Source organism: Vulpes lagopus, chromosome 4, assembly GCF_018345385.1.
Source record: "Vulpes lagopus strain Blue_001 chromosome 4, ASM1834538v1, whole genome shotgun sequence".
NCBI lineage: Eukaryota > Metazoa > Chordata > Mammalia > Carnivora > Canidae > Vulpes > Vulpes lagopus.
Window position 1 is genome coordinate 135,917,829 of NC_054827.1, and position 15,190 is coordinate 135,933,018.

Sequence of the window (15,190 nt, forward strand, 5' to 3'; positions counted from 1 at the left end):
GTTGACTAGAGGGAAAATGTCTAAAAAGACTTGTTAGGAGGGCAAAAACAAATGAAAAGATTGAGAAATATTTGACTACTGGGAAACATGTAATTATAATAAATAATTATAATAAAATCCAGTAACAGCAGTGATAGGGAGAGTACAGGGTGTTGTGGGAACACACACCAAACACACTGAAATTGATATGAAAGAGGAAGTCAAGGAAGGCTTCCTTGGAGAAGTCCACCTCAGCAGAGCTGTAAGGGATGACCAGTAGGATTTGTTCAGGCAAGCAGGAGAGGAATGGTTTGCTAGAATCAAGTCCGAGGAAGAGCTTATGCAAAAGGCCTGGACAATCATGCATACAGACTTTTATTGAGCAAAACCTATATAAAATCCCAAACCGTCTAGTTTGGCTAATTTGGCTCATTGATTCATGAAGTCAAATTGGCCAAAGAGAAAACACTGAAAACTGAAAGCTAAATTTGTGTCACATTTTGGACCTCAAGTCTGTCCTCTCTTGCATAAGGGGCTTTCTTTCCATTGTTTGCCATCATCACAGTGCAGCCCTGACTACCTCCTGCTGGAGAATTCCAACAGCCCACTTACTTCTCTCCCACCAGTGTCTCTAGAGCAACAGAACAACAGGATGAGCTTAGGAAGTAATGTGATAAATTGAGCTACCTGAAGAACGCTCCCAATGTTCCCTTCCTCTGCTCTCAAATTTTCATGTAGATCCAAATCAACTCCACCAGCTAAGTGTTTGTAAATTGTAAATAAGGCTGCAAACCACTGGCCCAAAAGAATTTGAGTATTCCATTAGGCCTATAGTTCTTAAACTTAAGTTTTTAGATTCTTTTTTTTTTAAGATTTTATTTATTTATTCATGAGAGACACACACACACACACACACACACACACACAGAGAGAGAGAGAGAGAGAGAGAGAGAGAGAGGCAGAGACATAGGCAGAGGGAGAAGGAATTTCCATGTAGGGAGCTTGATGTGGGACTCAATCCTGGGATTCCAGGATCCTACCCTGAGCCAAAGGCAGACGATTAACCACTGAGCCACCCAGGTGTCCCTAAATCTTTAGATTCTAATGAATGCTACAGACCTCCCCTCATTCATCTAGTCACAAATATTTAAAGAACCTATGATGTGCCAGGCACTGTTCTAATCACTGACAGTACAGCCCTAACAAAGTGACAAAGTCCTTGGAGCTTGTTTTGTCAAGAGGCAAAGAAAGGCAAATGGAAAATATATGAACAAATAAATAAATCTAATCATTTAAATTAATGGTGAGGGTTACAAGGTAAATTTTAAAAGGCTAATGGGTTAAAGAGATGGGGGAATAACAATAGGAGGTGATACGTGAGCTGAAACTAGAATGATAAAGACCAGCTACATGATGATCTGATGGAAGAAGAGCCTCAAGTGTAGTGAGCAACAGATGCAAAGTCCCTAAGATGGAAATGAAAATGCACAGAGGAAAAACTGATCATGGGTATACACTTATACAGCTAGCTATACTGTTCTCAAATATAATTTTAAGTATAAGTGGTTTAATAGACTTTGCTACCCTACATATGCCTTCCAGGAACCCTAGAATCTCCACCAAACCAGCAAGTAAAGAATTAGTGTCTCTACAGCACAGCACCTCAGCTGTTATGGCTACTTTCAGTTTGGCCAGAACCTATGTCATATCATTCATTATATAATTTTCCCACCACCTTTACACTCACAAATAATACTCATGAAATTATTACAGAGCTTCGGGGTGAACATGGAAGTCCTAAAATCCATCTTATATCCTTGAGTTTACCTAAATCGTGGTTTTATCTGCTACAGAGACAAGAGCAGACATGTGGGAAGCTGATCCTCTGTGTTTGCAACCTAGCTCAGAGACTTATTTAGCTACGGGACAGGGAGCAAGCTGAGTAAAACTTCTACACCTCAGTTTCCTACAAAATAAGAACAGTAATAATGTCTCATGTGAGGATTTAGTTATATAGGGCATGTAAAACACTTGAGAGACATTAGAAATTACTATAATGGTCACTATAAGAATTATGAATCCTTGCTAATCTATGCTTACTACTTCCAGTCCAATTTATTCCAATTTGCCATAACATATTTTTTCTTCATTTCCATTGACCAAATTCCTACCAACTACAAAGCTCAGATAAAATGCTCTACCTACCATGAAATCTCTACCAGCACCAGCTTCCAGAAGAGCTATTTTCCTCCTCTGAACAACTGTTAGTACAGTTTATCCCATTTGTCTAATCATTTGTTGTCTTACAAGGTGATTTTTGTATACAGTCAACTCTTGAAGAACACAGGTTTGAAATGCATGGGTCAACCTATACACTGATTTTTTTAAAAAATAAATACAGTACATTAGTATAAATTTATTTTCTTATGATGTTCTTAATAATGTACTTTTCTCATTTGTGATAAGAATACAATATATTAAACACGTAGCATACAATATGGGTCAATCATCTGTTTATGTCATCAGTAAAGATTCTGGTCAAGAGCTGGCTATTAAGAGTCAGTTTTGTGGGAGTCCAATGTTATACTCAGACTTTTGACTATGCAGCGGTTGGTGCCCTTAACTCTTGAGTTGTTCAAGGATTCACTGTACATGTTTTACATACTCTGCTACATTATAAATCACTTAGAGAAACATTGGCCTATAAAAATATACTTTGAGACTGATAGGTAATCTGAAATTTTCTAGTTAGACAAATTAAACAAATTTTTTAAATAGGTGAAATTAATTTTATGGGGTTAAGTAAGAATGTATTCTATTATTTCTATATATTATTATTATATATTTTCTTTAACCTCATAACCAAGATAATATAATTTACCATAAAATCAATATAAACAAATGATCAACAACTTATTTTATGCTTTTCCTACTGACTCTTTCAAATCTAGTGTGTACTTTACACTTACAGCACATCTCAGTTGGGACTAGCCATGTTTCAAGTGCTCCATAGACACATAATGAGTAGTGGCTATCATTTGGGACAACACGGTTTTAGGGCATGTATTATCCTCTGTGTCTCTGTATTGTTCATAATGCTCTGAAAAGCACATACTCTTTTTCAGAATTTCATTAACTAATTAACTTAAAATCAGTATAAAATTGGGATCCCTGGGTGGCTCAGTGGTTTGGCACCTGCCTTCGGCTCAGGGCGTGATCCTGGAATCCCGGGATGGAGTCCCACATTGGGCTCCCTGCATGGAGCCTGCTCCTCCTCTGCCTGTGTCTCTGCCTCTCTCTGCCTCTCTCTCATAAATAAATAAAATCTTTAAAAAGTCAGTACAAAATCTAACAATATGGAAAAGATATTTCTGGTATTCATAGCACAAAAAGCAAGGACACAAAAAAATAATTCTAGCATCTTTAAAGAATAAGTTCACTCATGGGATGCCTGGGTGGCTCAGCAGTTGAGGGTCTGCCTTTGGCTCAGGGCGTGATCCCAGGATCCGGGATAAAGTACCACATCGGGCTTCCTGTGTGGAGTTTGCTTCTCCCTCTGCCTGTGTCTCTGCCTCTCTCTCTGTGTGTCTCTCATGAATAAATAAATAAAATATTTTTTAAAAGAATAAATTCACTCTTTGGAGTGATAAAATGAATTTTTCAATTATATTTCTCATTAAGACTATAGTTTAGAAAGTACTATGTCCTGGATCTTTAAAGATAAGAATATGTACAGTAATAAGACTATTTGGCCTATTTGGAGAAACAATTCAATCCTACCTTCTTTATAATAATAATTATTATTATTATTTAATAATAATAATTTTAATTGGAGTTCAATTTGCCAACATATAGCATATCACCCAGTGCTCATCCCGTCAAGTGCCTCCCTCAGTGCCCGTCACCCAGTCACCTCCCTTTCCCCTACCCCTTGTTGGTTTCCCAGAGGTAGGAGTCTCTTATGTTCCGTCATCCTCACTGATTCAATCCTACCTTCTGATAAGAATAGGAATTTTAGGCAAGAGTAATTTACTCTTAAAAGAAAGTGTGCAGCATGGCTGGGTGGCTCAGTGGTTGAGCATTTGCCTTTAGCTCAGGGCATGATCCCGGGGTTCTGGGATTGAGTCCCACATTGGGCTCCCTGCGGGGAGCCTACTTCTCCCTCTGCCTATGTCTCTACCTCTCTCCCTCTCTGTGTCTCTCCTGAATAAATAAACAAAATCTTAAAAAATAAATAAATAAAAACAAGTGTGCAGGATTTGATAAGTCTGGATGAAAATGTTAAGTTGTTTTCCTGCTCACCACATGACTTTTACTAAACACTTCAGTGTGGCGCACTGAAGCATATTCAGTATTTTCATAAATGATTTTCCAGTTATTCCGATGCAGTTAGAGAAAATAAATGACATCATTTCCATAATTACTAAGAACACACTATCAGGACCAGGTCAACTTGAATTGTTCCTGTTAGAAAGTCTATATGAAAGTAAGTGAAAATCCTGATATGTATTTTATCACTCTGAAATTGCAGCCACCTACTCTTTCCTTCTCGATTTTAGACCTGCCTTTCTTTTTAACCTTAAGTATCCCTGTGCCTGAAGTGTAGATTGTGGTAGAGAGTTATGAAGAATTAATAAAGTATGATAATTAGGGAAGTAAAATTACCTACCTTTGGCAATTTCAGTGGTAATTTGCAAATTGGCATCTGATCATGGTTTTCATCAGGTAAAAGAGATTGATCCAAGTTGTGGACTACCTTTTCTTTAGGTATTTTATAAACTACTATGGCGCCCTTATAATGAGGGCAGCTATAGTTTCCAAATTCATCCACCTCTTTGATTTGGAGTTCCAGCCTGGGTTTTCTTTGTAAATGAAAAATAAGCTTGTAATCCTTTCCATAATCCTTCCCATTGCCTAAAAAGAAGTAAAATACATTTGTTACTATAAAAATATGCCACTTGGTCTTATTTACTTCTTTAAAATCCAAATAATTATTTCACTTTTTAATACAATTTAAGCTTTTTTGGTAGCATTGCCTTTTGCCAAAAGATAAGAAACAATAGGCTGAGAATGCAGACAGATTACTAAAACGATCTCTTTTACCTGTAATGGGCCTGTTGCTCTCTGGTTGCTCCTAGAACTAATACTTTTTGATTTTCATTTTCCCGTACAGTTTGCTATAACAAAAAACTATTGGAAATATTCAGTTCTTCCTGTATTTGGAAAATTATTTTTACCTTTCGATAATTGTCTTTTTCCTCTCCCCTAACTACTCGTAGCATATGGTACACTATCATGACCTCACAACAGGCATTCTAGGTGTATGGTAGCTACCAGAAACATGTGGCTTTTAAAATTAAAGGTGAAATTAATTAAAATCAAATAAAACTAAAAATAAATTCCTCAGTCACTCAGTTACATTTCAAATATTCAATAGCAACGTATGTCCAGTAGCTACCTTATTTGGCAGCGCAGATGCAAAACATTTCCGCTATCACAGAAATAGAAATGTTTTAGCAAAATTTCAAAATGAAACAGCAACTAGATTCCTATTAATGACATTTCTACTGAAATCTGATTAATTCCCCCAAATAAGGGTATATCTTCTCAACTGCTCATTGAAAATACTAGAGCTTTAATGAAGATAACTTTTTACTCATGGGGGTTTTACCGTGACAATTTACCCTGTCATTGCAATGGCAAACAGACACTGCCCCTTTATGTCTGCATTATCCTTAGCAAAATTTAAAGATAAACTATTCTAGCAGTTAAGATACTATGTTTCCAATTTAAAGAGCCAGATCCAAGGCCTGCCCAACTATTTTATCTACACTGTAATATTTATCCAGTCCTTTCACATCTCTGACCTTCTTCAAGGCCTCACTTCCTTATCTTTAAAACAAGAGAGATAAAACTTACCTCCTAGGATTGTTCTGGGAATGAAAAGAAATAATATGGATAAATTGATCAGCACAAGGGCCTAGTACATAATCAGTGCTTGATAGAGGATAGTAGTAACAGCAAATGATAAGAAAGAAGCAGAATTTTTCAACTGTTTTAAATTTGTATGATAAAAAACAACCCACTTATTTTTTTTTTTAAATATCAACCAAAAGCCTTTATATCAAAACTGCAACTACCTCCTATTCCTAGAAACCTGAAGATTGGCTACTCAGAGCTCTCTCTCATGGAAAACCTTCCCATGAAATAAGGATTCAGTGAAAGATGTAGATGACACCAATATTTTTCCTCCTGTTGGACTGCTAGAGGTCATTTTGGTGAATCCCTAAGGAACAGTTAAATCTAGGATTTAAGTGACTCCAAGTTATGAAAGATGTTGGAGTATGTCCCTTCACATAAGTTAATATTTTAGAGGCATCTTGGCTCCCTGAACTGAACAGAATGATTCCTAAGACATCATAGGAAAGGAATGACAAGCCATCATAGGAAAGGAATGACAAACTCTTAAAAGAGTTTCACTTGGGTAAAAACAACAACAACAACAACAACAAAACAAAAACAAAAACAACCAAAAAACACAACAAAACAAAAACAGAGAGAGGGAGAGAGAGAGAGAGAGAGAAAGAAAAAGAAAGAGAAGAAAAGTGTTTGGAATCACTGAAATGTCATAGTAAATTAGATAAATTAGAGTTTCTAGATCACTGGAATCGTATCTGGCAGTTCTGCTCCATGCTACTAGAGTTGCTACTTTGGTCCCAATAGAATACAACCTAATAAATTTCTCCTTCTATCCTCTGAAAATACTCCTTGCTAAATACACAATTACTCATAAGGAATAATTTAGATGCAGGATATAAAGACTGAGGGTGAGGCATAGCTACATTGGTTCAAATTAGATCTTAAATTTATCTGCCTCTTATTGCCAGTTAATTTTTTAAAATAGAGATCTATAACGTAAATCTCCAACAGTCATGTTTATATATATGAATAAAGATGAAATTGTTGAGGATTCACTAGTAATAAATAGCATGATCTTAGTCTTATAAATAGCATAATTCTTTTTAAGTTGGAAGTTCATTGTTGCCAAGATATAGCACTATAATTGGAATATCCCTTGTCACAGAAAAAAAATTTTAAAAAGAACAGAGAGCGCAAAGAAATTTCACTACTCTACTTTTTCCTCTCTCACACTGGCATTAGAGAAGTAAAAGTAAAATTCATTTATTACATACCAAATTATGAAATCTACCATCAGTTGACCTTTTGAGAACCTCTTTGTCCTCGACATATTATGTAATATAGTTCCTAGAAGACCTTGAAATAGTAGCTGTTCAATAAGTATTTCTCATATGAAGAAATACAGAGTTTACTTTCATAAGTTACTGGATGCACCTTCTGACAGCGTATTTCCTTCTCAATGAGGAGAATTGGAATATTTTTCAAAAATGACATAGAAAGTACAAATGTGGAAATATTTACTTTTGCTTAGAAAAGTCAGATGAGTAAGTGAAAGGCTAGCAAAATGGGGAACCAGAAGAATTTTATAAGAACCACTGGCTCAGGGTATTTCTGTAGTCTAACACATCTCCACCACCTCTACCTGTAAGCCAGCATCATCCCTTGCTTGGTTTACTACAATGGCTCCTTAACTCATCTCCCCAATTATTCTTTAGCCTCTGAGATTATAACTGTGCTGAGAATCTATTCTATACTCTAACTCAGATCATGTGACTTCTGTTAACAATCTGGCTCCCCATCTTCCTTGGAATGAAAAGCAAACTCCTTGCTATGACCATCAAGGAACAGTCAGTACTCACCTCCTCCCCCCCAACTGTCCTCTCACTCCCGCTCTTCCACCCATTTCAGCCTCCTTGCTGTTCCTCAGACAGGTCAGTCACACATCTGCCTCTGTTCGGTGGCACTTGCAATCCGTCATCCTGGGACAAACTCCCCTGAGATAGGATTTTGGCTTCCTTTCTTACCTTCTTTGAGTCTCTGTTTAAATGTCACTTTCACAAAAAGGTCCTCCTTCATGGGTCTATTTAAAATTGCAACTCTGTGGGGCACCTGGCAATCTTTAAAAAAAAAAAAAATTGCAACCTTGCCACTCCCTCTAAGACTCTTGATATTCTGCCCTTTCTTTATTCATCCGTGAGGCACTTTTCCCCCATCACACTGTACATCTTATGTACGTATTTGCTTCTCTGTCTCCCTCCAATAGAAAAGTATACACAAGGGCACAGAATTTCTGTTGAATGACTAAAAGGTTGGTCTTTTATATATATATATATATATATATATATATATATATATATATATATATATATTATTTATTTATTCATGAGAGACGAGAGAGAGACAGAGACACAAGCAGAAGGAGAAGCAGGTTCCCTGTAGGGAGCCCAATGTAGGACTTGATCCCAGATCCTGATATCACACCCTGGGCCAAAGGCAGACGCTCAACCGCTGAGCCACCCAGGCATCCCAAGGGTAGTCATTCTAACATCCTACACATGTTTCTGGGAAAGTCACTTCCCTTGGTCAAAGGGCACTCAAGGCAACTTTGACTACATGTTATGTGTCTTGCTAAAGTCTCATTATATCAAAATTTTTCTGCCTATTTCCTGGCACTTTCTGCATTTTGTGAGCACTGAGGGTTTAGGTGACATGCACTAGGAAATTTAAATGCTAAATTAACTAACAGCTCTACCCTGGAGAATGAAAGCATACTCTAGCTTATGTTGAGAAGGATACCAAAGGTTAAAATAAAAAACCCAGGGGAGAAGCTATCTTATTTTCTCTTAGAAGGAGAAATAAAGTACATGGCCCATGACCTCACTCAAAAGAATCATCCCTATTCTATACAAATAAATATTAAAATGTTGACATTGCTCAAAGGGCAGTCATTAAATCCATTAATGGAAGTTTTAAATACTTTTAATTGCATAATTCTATACTGTTAAGTTCTTTCCCAAGTTTTGTCTTCCATTCTTCCAACAAATATTTTACCTTCTAAGTGTCAGGCACTGTACTAGATGCTGGGGGTTGAATGGTGCCCACCAACAGGACAGGACCCGCTCTCAAGGGATGGTAGTCAGAGAAATGGATGCTGATCAAATAATTAAGTGAATAAATAAAATTGTATCTATGGTCATGTACACAAAAGAGAACTCCCTTAAGATCTGAAAAAGTAAGATAAGAACTGACATAATCAGGAAAGATGGGAACACTATTCTAAACAGGATCATCAAGGTGAGATATGAAAATACAGGAGGAGGTACCTGGAGGTGGGTGGGGTAGATGGGAGGGGAGGAGAACCCTCAGGGCAGACATTATCTGGTTGTGTGGCTTTGAGACTCACCGAGACTATCACAGGCTCTAAAGAAAGGATGAGGTATCAGTGCTTTCCTGACAACCTTGCTCTTTAAATGGAGAAAAATCCAGGGAGGCCACAGATCTGAGCAGAAAGGAGCAAAGCAGAAACAAGCCTGGCACCCGCCTGATTCATTCCCTCTGGTGGAGACGCTCTTCTCCATTCCTTACGTGGAGGAACTGCACAGAGGCTCGCTAGCCTCAGGCACTCTTCTTTCAGCCTATGCTCCCCCTTCCCCATTACAGGCAATAATGACTGGGTACCATTGCTTAGGGGAAGCACAGTAACTCACTCCCATTTAGGGCACTTGGTAAACACAGCTGCTGTCCCAAGCATTACAGGAAAATCACTGGCATCATTAGTTCGGGTGGGACACTTCCAGTTTTGGACTCTCTTCTTAGAGAGATTGTCCCGGGTTGGACACTGTGGTTTCCGCTTTGGAAGCCAAGTAGAAAGTGGTCTCTTCTACCTTCCTTCCCCTCCCCCACCCTTCCCTTTCCCTTTTTCTGATACCCTTGTCACTGACTAAGTCCTGCCAGCTGACTCAGATGGCTGGGATGCTGAATGGGGAAGTGGAAAAGACAGTTCACGTTGGGACACTTTGGGTCTCATTTCTGAGATGCCAGAAAATGATGGCAGCCTCAGCTTCAAGCTGCATCATTTTTGTGACAACAAAGAGCCAGTGGAGCTTGGCTTAATTTCCAGAATCAGAGAGAAAAATAGGCATCATTCAAAATCAATGAGATCTGTATCAATTTATAAGTGAACAGAAAATATTTCCCCTAGGCAAGTCTGTCACAAGATTCCTGGGCCAGAAATACCCACAAAACCCGTGCCTGAATTCTCGCCTCCACCTCACTTTTACATGCATACCTGTCAGAGTCTATTCCACCTCAAGGAAAGAAGTTACAGAGGCGAGTGGTTGAATTCATAAAAAAGAAATTGCTGGGATGGCAACTTCTCCAAAAATCTTTTTTAATCTCTTCTCTCACACAGCTGCTTTCTCTCTGTGTTCTGCTTTTTCTTCCTTTTCTCTTTCTCTTCATCTCCTTTGACCTCTTTGTCTTATCTATTCTCTCACTTTTCCTCCCTTATCCTACAACCTTTCATATGCATTCATGCTGTTTGTTTTTCTTAGTATTGCCATATACTTGCCCATTCACTGTGTACCTACTGAAAGCTCTTGATGTACCAGGCACTAAACTAGGCTCAGGGGTACACAGCAAGAGGGACATAGTCATCCTCCTTGTGAAATTTGCATTCCAGGAGAACATAAGTATATGATTGAAAAGTAAGCTAATGAATATATAAAATAATTCCAGTGTGTTGTAAGATTTAGAGGGGAAGCAAAAAAACACCAGATAAATATGAAGATGAGAGGCAAGCAGGATATGTCATCTAGGTCAGAAGTTCTTAATCATTTTTGTGCTATGGACTCTTTGGGAGTTTGGTGAAATCTGTTCAGTGCTTCTCAGAGTAGTCTTTTAAATACACAAAGTAAGTGGAAGTATAAGTAAAATACTCTTACTGGAATATTCTATGCACACATCTCTTGGGAGTCCACTGATCCCAGGTTATATTCTTCATAGGACATCGGAAAGAGTTTGGATATGATTTTAGTAGAATAAGAGAAAATTGTACGATTTTAATGACAGGGTAATAAAGTATGATCTATAATTTTAAAAAATCACTATTGTTGCTGTGTGGAATTAGATTTCACATGGCTAATAGTGGAAGCAGGGGACTCTTGAGGAGACAACAGCACTGGTGTGTGAGAGAGATGATTCTAGCTTGGACTCAGTAATCATGGAGAAGGCTACTTCTAGCAGAATGTCACTTAGAGTCTGCCTGTAAGGGACCATGCATCCCCCAATAAGAGAAGAAAGATACTGGAAAGGAAGAAGAAAATAAGTGTTTTCCTCTTCCTACTTTTTAAATGCCTCCGCTCAGTTTTCTGGAAGTTTCCTTAGTAAGAAAAGTTTCACAAATTCTTTCTGAAGTTTGTGGCTGTTAGCCCATAGAGTATACAACAAGGTGTCTTCCTACTTACTTGAAGCAAAGATATTTCCAGTAAATCTTAAAAGAAGTTGTTCTCCTTCTTTTACTCGGAAGCGGCGTGATGGCTCTGGAGAACCACTGAAGGCTTCTAAGCGCAAGTTCCGAAGCACCTGGTTTAAATCTTTAGAAGGCACCACTAGAATAGCTACTCTATGTGGATTGTCTTTCTGGTGACACAGCACGACACAGGCAGTGGTGCTGAGCATGGCCTCCTCTAGAGCTTTCACAAAAGAAACTAAATGACTATTTTCCACATTGGAAGAAAGATGAAGCACAATAAACCTGCATGGGAGCAAAGAGGCACGACGTAAGAGAAACATACCATCTCAAAAATATCACTGGTAACAAATAACACCCAAGAAAAGAGCCATTATCATCCAAGCTTTCTTCAAAATCAAGCATTCTGATAATCAGTTAGCTTCATGAATGACTTTAATGAAACTTTTGGCAGTCAGGAAACCAAGTTCTAAATAGATGTTCATAGACAAAAAATTCAGCCAGGCTCAGATCAGCTCTAAATATAGCAGCATATTTTAAATTATATTTTAACTAGCATTACCATATATTTCGGACTATAGGAGAGAAATATAATCAGGATAATCCATTTACTACCAAGAGGACAAAGAGTATATGTCATAATTAAGTGGGGATTACAATTATTTGTCTTTGTCACGAGGGGGTAAGGATTGTTATGAGTTGAATTTTGTCCCCTCTACCCAAATTCATATGTTGGAGGCCTAACCCCCAGTACCTTGGAGTGGGACCTTACTTGGCAATAGGGTCTTGGCAAAGGTAATCTAGTTAATATGAAGTCATTAGATATACCCTAATCCAATATGACTGGTGTCATAAAAAGGGAAAATCTGGACATAGAAATATGCAGACACAGGGGTATATATTAAAAGAAGAGGTTTTCCAATCTTTATTCCCTTGTTCTATTTGTTTCTTTTCATTCCCTTATAGGATTCCCCTAAGAGTTCTCCCTCAATAAATCAATAAATCCTCATCTTACTCTTAGATGTAAGATCTTCCACTTAAAAATAAAAACTATCTTTAAACATATGATTGCCTTCTCTTTATGAGTGTCTGCTCCTCATGAGCCTTAAAACTGTCTAAAACTCTCTCCATAATGAACTGTCTAGGAAACATGGAAATGAGAAAGCAAATGAGGACACAGAAATAACAAATTCAGTTTACATATACATAGTTATGAGATGAGCACGGTATGGGCAGTAAATTACTGTCTTTATGGAATTTCATAACTAAAGGTGATATTTTAAAACTATTAAGGAGTTAAAAGGAATCTTAAACAATACATCTAAGTTATGAGTGGTTTCCAAAAGCACTTTTTAAACTCTCATGAATGAAATTATGGATAGCATATTCATATCAGTTCTGGTTTACATTTTAAGCACACCCTAAAGAACTATTGATACTCTTATTTGAGGAATAAAATTTAATCTTGTAATTCCATTTCTGTAAACACCAATTATAAATCATCAGAATATAATATCATCAACTTTTATTGTTTGCTATTGTATTACCTCTCTAAATGTTCACACAATTCAAATGATATCAAGCCACTCTGCATGTTTCTCACCACAACATCATCAAGCCCAAACCAACCACTCTCTTGGCTTCTGAATCCCAGTAATTTCAAAGATTCACTGGCATTGTTCCCAGGGTTCCTTATGGTCGTGCTTTTTGTCCTATATAATGGTAGCAAAAGAGAAAATGGTAAAATGTGTGTGGCATAAATCTTATTTAATGCATCTATTCTTTCATTAAGTAAATAATCCAATAACAATACATTAAGTGTATTCTATGTGCTTACGCCATGCACCAGGAATACAAAGATAAGAAATACATAGTCCTTGCTCTGCAGAAGCTCACAGTATTACTGTGTATCCAAATACAGGACAAGGTGATCTGCGTGGCAGGTAATTCAGGAAATGTGCAGGATGGTTTAGTGGCAGAAAGAAAGTGCTCAGGGAAGCTTGCAAAGTGAAAAATGTTAATATGTGATATGAGCTTTGGAGAATGAGAAGCATTTTATTACTGGAAAAAGAGTTAAGGGGAAACCCCAAAACATTAATAAACTCCCTGGTGTAAATCAAGATGCTTCAGGAGAGTTACGAGTAGTGGAGGAACCTAATGGGTAAAACCATAGACTCTGGAGGAAGACTGCCAACTTTCAAGTCCTGGGTGGGTCTGCATCTTATTAACTATACAACTATGGGCAAGTTATTTGATCTCTCTGTATCACCATTTCCTTGTTTATAGTATGAGAGTCATAACAATATCTATATCATAGAACTAAATTAGTATTTGTAAAGCACTTATAATTGTAGTAAGCATTAATGGCATTAATATTCTCATCCTACTTCCTACTGTAGACATCGCCAATTAGCCCAGTTCTTCCTTTTTAACCTGCTCCACTCAAATCCCCTGACAGGGGCGGTTGTATGTACCACATGCTACCTTCACCAGCCAGAGCTGAACTGACTCACCACAAACCAATTTTCAACACCCAGAAAATTTTATCCATTGTGTTTAGAATTTGACTAAGAGGCTCAGAAATTATAACTTGTCACTGTTGTCCTTTAGTGGAGGTGCCCCGGATTAGGAAAACAATATGCAGAGAGATTATTAAGAAAGGGAAGATAGAAGAAATGCTAAAAGAGAAAAGGGAAAACATCAAGATGAAAGAATACCAGAAAGGGAGACAGAACATAAAATACTCCTAACTCTGGGAAACAAAGTAGGGGTGGTGGAAGGGAGGTGGGCAGGGGATGGGGGTGACTGGGTGATGGGCACTGAGGGGGGCACTTGATGGGATGAGCACTGGGTGTTATTCTATATGTTGGCAAATTGAACATCAATAATAGAAATAAATTTATATATATATAAAAGGAAGAATCCATGTAGTCCCAGAGATGGAACAGTCTTACAATAAGCTCCTCCTTTCTTGAATTCGTTTAAATGGATATCTGTTCCTCACAAAAGAAGAAAAGTCCTGATACTAAACATCTTAGAGGAAAAAAAACTTGCTCTCAAGATGCTACTACCCACAAGGGTTTCAGAACCATTTTAGCTAGCTACTCAGAGTAAAACGTACGTGTGAATCCCACATCTTTATTTGTGAATAGAATTAAGTTATGGTTTCAAAACCACCTTAGTTTTTACAGATTGAGCTGTCCTATGACTCATAAATTAGGAGCTAAACTAGATTTAAAATGTCCACTGAAAACATTTAGTTTTTGGCTTTTGTTTTAAAACCACAAATACTGTAAATTTTGTAATGCTTGGAATTGAATTTATTAACACAGGAAGATACGCTCAACTAAATTCAAACTTGGATCATTTACTAGAAACTTACTTAATCAAATGTATTATTGATTTTTTTTCTGATGACAATTCTTACTTTTTTTTTTTCTACCAATTGCTTAAAGTTTTGTGGGTAACTATCAGTTCTCAGCTGTAGTGGAACTGACCGTACTCCCAGGTCCAAGTGGGTGTAAAACTTGAAGCAGATAGTGCATTCGGCATTCATTAATACAGACAGCCAAAAAAAATCCAATTTTCCTCCAGTCTGAGCACATGATAGGATTGCACTTCCTGTCCCTAAGGTTGAGTGGGGCCATAACTAGTTCTGGTTAATGAATGATGAATGTCACTTGGAGATCAAACATTTAATTGCGTATGTGGATCTACCCAAAGGTTTTTCTTCTGCTGCCATGATCGTAGCCAGAAAGTGATTGCCTTTCAGCCTGAGTCCTGGGATGAGGATAAGCAAGAAGCAGCCTGCCTCTGATGGCA

General features: G+C 37.6%; 1 protein-coding gene across 1 annotated transcript in view; it reads right to left on the reverse strand.

Moving 5' to 3' along the window:
- Positions 1–15,190, reverse strand: part of DTHD1 (death domain containing 1) — a 61,083-nt gene that overhangs the window by 26,225 nt on the left and 19,668 nt on the right. The window contains exons 6-8 of the mRNA XM_041753078.1: positions 12,916–13,080; positions 11,364–11,653; positions 4,649–4,893 (exon numbers count right to left, since the gene is read on the reverse strand). Of these exons, the coding sequence (XP_041609012.1) occupies positions 4,649–4,893; positions 11,364–11,653; positions 12,916–13,080 (700 nt within the window). The remainder of the gene's footprint in view (positions 1–4,648; positions 4,894–11,363; positions 11,654–12,915; positions 13,081–15,190) is intronic.